Raw genomic sequence first — 6,336 nt, forward strand, 5'->3', positions numbered from 1 at the left:
GAGAATCCCTTTTCACCTGTGGCAAAAGGTAGAAATACTCTGCAAACAACATAAAAGGGTTGAGAGGCCTACCAGATCGTGGTTTCAAACAAGCCCAAACAACCTGATGAGGTGAGAATATGTGGATATACGGCTCCCAAAATGCTATTTGATGCAAAAGACACCCTAACCCCTCTCTCGACTACATCATGTCAGACTTAAAAGGAGGAAGCTATTCTGAACTAATCACCTAAATGCGGGCTACCCTCAGGTTCCATTATACTTTGACTCAAGCCCTACCTTTTGTTCGCCTGTGGGGCTGTTTCACTACAAACAGCTCAGCTTTTGAGTGTTCTTCACAGCTGAGGTGTTTCAGCACACCATTAGGGAACTGCTGGCGTAGCTCCATGGAGACCTTAATGTGAGTGATGACGTCCTCATCTTAGCTACCTCGGAAATCTAACGCCTCAGAAGACTCACGGCTGTGCTCCATTGACTTAAATAACACAGCCTGACACTTGATCAGCGAAAGTGCCACTTCCTTCAGCCCAAAGTGGACTTCTTTGTGTTTCACAAACAAGCCCTTTCGCCCGAGCCGCAAAAGGTGAATGACATTAAGAAGGCCACACTACCAACATTCCCGTTGGAAGTATGCAGTTTTCGGTGGATGCCAACATTTTGTGGGCACTTTGTCTGCAATCTAGCCACCCTCACAGAGCCACTCAGAGCATTGGAAAACAGGGTCGGGATTGGACTAGTGGCCTGAAGGAACAAGATGTCTTCTCTATCACTCTCACAGCCGACACCACAATGGTGCACTTCGATCCATCGAGAACCAGATAGCTAGTGGTCGACGCTAGCCCAGTTTGGTTGGGAGCAGTACTCGTTCAGGTGGACACCAAGGGCGAATGATGGCCATTGTGTATGTGAGAAAGACATTCACCCCACACTGAAATGAGGCAGTCTCAAAGAGACCGACAGGCTCTTGCGGTCTTATGGGTCTGCAAGCGCTTTTACCTATGCATTGTTGGTCTACCAGTGACTGTCTATGGATCACAAACACTTGATCCCTATTACAGAGGGGTCCTCTCCCCAACCCACTTTCAGCTCAAAAGATGGCTATTACAGCTCCAGGACTATGGGGTGACACTTCTATTCCGAGCTGGGGCAGATAATCGCATGGACTATCTGTCTCGTCATCAACCTGATCCTACAGTGAAGACAAATATGTATGTACACAAAGACATGTAAGGACTCATCAACATGATTACAAGATCGTTCATACCATGATCAATGTTCCTCCAAGACATTGTTGAGGCCACATTGCATAATGAGGGACTACAAGGTCTCCTTGCACAGTTGAACACTGGTCATTGGCATACATTCCTACTGGGGAACCAGCAGAGAACACCTAAATCACAAGCATTCATGCAAGGACTATGGAAAGTAAGGGGTGAGCTATCAGTTGGTACAGAAGGGGTGTTATTAAGGCGACCTCAATTGGTTACAAACCTGGATCTCCAAAGCAGGCCATACACCTGGCACATGTGGGGCATTAAGGGCCGAGCAAGTCCAAAGCCCACCTCCGTGAAAAAGTGTGGTTCTCTGATCTTGAAGCCAAGAGGTAGCAGTGAGCCATTGCATATGGTGTCATGCGGCACAGCCCCTACCTGGAGGACACGCCATTGCATCACCCTCAAGAGAAGTGAAGCCCTGGATGGTTACTAGTATTGACTTTGGAACCATACAACAATCCCATCATTTCCTGGTAGTACTTGTAGCGCTCCTGAAGTCTGATTTGTGTCATGAACTGGCGCAGATGCAATAATCCATGTACTTGAAGAAATGCTTGCAGCTCATGGCACCCAAGAGTCTATTAGATGGGCCACCTTTTAAGGGCAAGGAGTTTGAGTATTTCCTGAAATTCCACAGAGTCATTCATAGGTGCATCACCCCTTGCTTGCCCAGGGCCAATGGGGACATTGAGCATTTTATGAGGACACTCAACAAGACATTGACAAGGGCCAAATCCTAGAGTCGGTGCAGATATTCTTCGAATAGCATCTCCTACCACTCCACACACCACCATCGGGGGTTGCCCCGGCAGAAGCTTTTCTCAGTAGACAAGTCTGATCCTTGATCCCGGATCACAGGTCCAGGGAGATCACACGACCGGGCTTTGTAGGTCGCAGGAAGCAACTAACAGAAAAGACAAGTCTAAAAAATGACTGAGATAGGTCCCCCTGGACGTAGGACCCTCAGTACTTGTGCAAACACGTCACCTAAGCGCACGTTGTGCCTTCCTTATGAGACTACTACAGGGATCATCACAAGGAAAAAGGGACAATGGCGACGGCCTTAAGAAATGATTCCTCATTCACACTCAACAGTTGCTGGTTTCGCAAATTGATGGTGTGACCACCACCTAAAGTCCTGTCACTGGCCATGACAGTGACGAAGAGAATGAACTGCTACCTCCTCCAGAGATGACGGATGAAAGCTTGAGCGAGGCAGGGTAGAGGAATCACGATTTCCCTGGCACAGGACCAGTCAGTGGTGGAGGAGAGCCCAGATATATGACATAGAATATGTGATATATGATATTGAAGTTTCTGTGATTGGTTGTTGTTAAACATTTGATAACATGTTGATAGGGATGTTGTGATGGAGGACGTCCCTCTGACAGACAACCCTCTACTGCAGTAATACAATAAAAGGGGATGCCGCCCCCAGCACCTTGACGTGCACATCATCCTATAGGATGGGGAAGCGCCTGCGTGGGTCCGCCCACGCCTCCGATAATTAAGAAGAAGCACCTTGACGCATTCTCTGTACCAGACTAAACGAGTGTGGACTCCACGCTTATGGCGCTTCACACAGTAGGGCGCCCAGAACACTTATACAACTAGCTATAGGCAATCGAAGAGACGCTGTGGAACTGTTTCTTAAGTTTTACAAATCAGCAGTCATCCATCAGACATACTCAGTCCGATACACAGTGTATCTGCGATTAATCAAATATAAGTAATGTCATCTAAAATCTCAGCACACAGAACATTGCTCCTGAACCACAAACCCAAGCATATTGTCCATGTCAATGCGTGCCAAGTAACTACGAAATGAAAGGAGGAGGAGGAGGAGGAGGAGGAGGAGGAGGGGGGAGGTTTGGGGGGTAAGCTGCCATGCTTCCAGCTCAACAAGCTTGCTGGGAAGTGGGCGTGGACTTGACTAGCAGACACAAATCTGCGCGGAAGGCGCATGCCAAACGTTTACTTTGAAATTCATTTTAGAATGATTGTACGCGGTCGCTATTTGGTACTGTTTTGTTCAAGACGTCGTGCACTGGGCTGCACATTGACAGCAGTCTACATCACATTTCGACATATTTGGAATGTGGGGAAAGTTGCGAATCTTTTACATGTTACTACTGCAGGAAGAAACGCAAGACGGGTGCAACACTTACAGATACAACAGAGTGAGGGCGGCAGCAAGCAGGGTCCATGTTTCTATGGAGAAATGCGGGAGAAAATCCATATTTCACTGTGCTTTGTCAGTTGCGCTGGCTCCTGTCACGGCACGGCATCTATTCTCTATCGCGACTGTCGCTTCTGTTATGAGTGCATCGCGTATCGAGTTTTGCTGCTCCTTACTTCTGGTCACATGACCAGAGCTTGGCTTTACTTCCCTCCTCTTCTGTAATCGGCACTCATGGTTAAGTTCGCTAATATGTACGTTTAAATCTCTTTTCTAGCGCTGTCAAGTGACCAGTCATAACCTGTTGCTTCACCAACAGCTTTTCAAGAAAATAGAACAATGCTTTCCCCCTTAAAGCAAAGGTGCAGCTCTCGTAACATTTTGAACCTTACCCTCTGCTGGCTGTCAACGATTTAAATGGGTGCAGTACCATACTTGCCAACATTCTGTGACCAAAAAGATGTAGGATTTTTCAAGTTTCAAAAATAATAATGCGCATAACAATGACATCACAGGAAAATACAAAAAATACATTGTTGGCACCATTGAAGCATGCTAAAATACACAACCCATCAAACAGCACAACATTGAAAGATGTTCCAATGAATGTTAAAAATGTATAATTCTGAATGGTAAGTTAACACCAAATCCAAATACAGAAAAAGTAATCACACAGAGCTGGTAAGCAACGTTTGCCACTTCTCTGTAGGAGCAGGCTGGGCAATACATATGTATTCCTGCAGTGCAAGTTGAACACTGAATGACATGGAGATTGACTCCCCCTCATTCTGATAGGCAGATGCTGTGTGATGGTGTTAATGCTCTGCCACTTGCCTTCACTGGTGGTTTTATTTTTGTATTTATTTGCATTTTTAAAGGCTCACACTGTTACAGTAATTGTTTTTTTTTCTGTTGTATAATTGTTTTTTGTCTTAGTTGTGTATTTATAAGGCGCTTAAATACCCAGAGGTTTCTAAGCACGGACGGGGGGAATCAAACCTATGTTGCTTTGTATCCTCTTGCTTCCAAGGCAAACACGTTGCTGCTGAGCCATCCTCCCAGGACGATACAGGGTTGTACTGGCAAGAGTGCAGGAAAAGAGTCACTTAGCTGTCAGGTCATGGATTCTAGCCCACTGTATAGGCAGACTAATTAATGTGTTGCATGCTTTGTCCTGCAGCCTGCCCTAGAGTCACATGAATTACCTGCCACTGTAAAAAGCAGTAGGGATCTTTCTCCCAAGTAGGCAGTAGGACTGCTTAAAAAGCTGCCAACCCTACCGATTTAGGCGGTAGGATACTGCTTTTTAAGCAGTCCTACCGCCTACCGATTTAGTGGCAACAAATACCGATTTTTGTAAAAAAAAAAAAAACATTCAAAAATAAAAATATATTTTTATTTTGACCTGGCTGCGGCGAGCCAGGTGACCTCCAAGGGCACCACGCCCCCCAGGGTGCCATTAGCCCCCGCCGTGCCAGCTCGGGGGAGTCTTTTAAGGGCTACCCGTGGTGGCAGAATGCGTGGCAGGCGCCTCATTGTCATTGAATGAACCCGTGGAGGCGGGCTCATTCAATGACAATGGGCTGCTGACGCGCCGTATTCCTATCATTACCTCCTTGCCGGACTATTTTTGAAACTTTAAAATTCCTACAGATTTTTGTTCACAGAATGTTGGCATGTAAGCCTACTGCCTAAATCTGTAGGGTTGGCAAGTTTGCAGTCCAGCAAGCAGAGGGTGGGAGCTTGAAACTAGGGTCATGACCTGCAGCTTTTGGGTGTGCAGCTGATTTTACAGGCTTACATCTAATAACATTTCCAAACACATTTTTTTTTACTGATGGAAGGGCCTAAATACAGTAACAGTTCCTAATGTGTTTATTTATGTACCTTTACATGGGGATTTTGAATAGCGCTGGTTGGTCAGTATTACATCAGCTTCTCAGGGAATCAAACAGTGAGTTCAAGTTCCTAGGGACAAATGTATTTTATGAGTGTCAAAGGAGTCTGGGACCGCCAGCGCAAATAGCATTACCTCTACTCGTGGTCCGGCGCTATTAGCGCCGGATCACGAGTAGTGGTACAGCAGTAAGTTCCCATTCTCCATTGGGTCCATTGGACCCAATGTGGTTGGAGGGGCGCTATTACCGCCAGCGGTAATAGTGCCAAAAACAGGCAGTAAGGGGACATTTTTGATTCTAGCCACAAACCATTCCAACCAAAACAGAGTTTTACCCTAATACCTCAAAGCTGGATTATTCCAAATGGAGGCATCTGGGTGCAAGTAGGGATTAGCACTCACAAGGTTCGAGAGCCCACACCAGCAGTTTCGCAAGAACGAAGTGAGAGCGGTGATCTTTTTTGATTTACTCCTCTGAGTAGTTAGCAGAGCTTTTGGGTCCAATTGGGAAACAGCACTGCACTCCCAAGATAAGAGGTCAGAATGTTCAGACTGTACACCGTCAGAGTCAACGAATCTGCATAAGTGTCGAGTGGAAAACGATAAATGGTAGTCTAAGAAATTAGGCAGGTTCATTCCCCCCAATTTTAACGGGAGTTAAAGTTTCCAAATTGCGAGCTTCGGACGTTTCTCATTCCAAATAAAGTTCTGCATAATCCTATTGACCTCTTTAAAGATGCTTCCTGGTATCTTAATGGGGAGCATGCTTAAGAAGTAATTTATCCGAGGTGCCAGGTTCATTTTTAAACAGTTGATTCTGCCCCAGGTTGATAACTTCAAAAAACTCCACCTTTCCAAATCCGATTTGAGATTCGGAAGCATCCAAGCAAAATTAATGACTGGTAATTTCCCTATGTCTGCTCCAATCCATAAGCCAAGATATTTCAACTTTTCAGCACACCACCTGAATTGAAATTGAGCACATG

At 45.8% G+C, this 6,336-nt stretch overlaps 1 protein-coding gene across 3 annotated transcripts in view; it reads right to left on the reverse strand.

The window, feature by feature from the left end:
- The window catches only part of LOC138569529 (cytochrome P450 3A21-like), a 542,158-nt gene extending 538,537 nt beyond the window's left edge, over positions 1–3,621 (reverse strand). The window contains exon 1 of one of the 3 annotated variants that reach the window (XM_069647584.1): positions 3,443–3,621. In XM_069647584.1, coding sequence (XP_069503685.1) covers positions 3,443–3,513 — 71 coding nt within the window. In that variant the 5' untranslated portion in view covers positions 3,514–3,621. The remainder of the gene's footprint in view (positions 1–3,442) is intronic. The other 2 variants (XM_069647582.1, XM_069647583.1) reach the window with 2 other exon arrangements.
- Positions 3,622–6,336: the final 2,715 nt, after the last annotated feature.

The sequence above is a fragment of the Ambystoma mexicanum genome, chromosome 2q (genome assembly GCF_040938575.1).
Source record: "Ambystoma mexicanum isolate Mex_15411 chromosome 2q, UKY_AmexF1_1, whole genome shotgun sequence".
NCBI classification, from domain to species: domain Eukaryota; kingdom Metazoa; phylum Chordata; class Amphibia; order Caudata; family Ambystomatidae; genus Ambystoma; species Ambystoma mexicanum.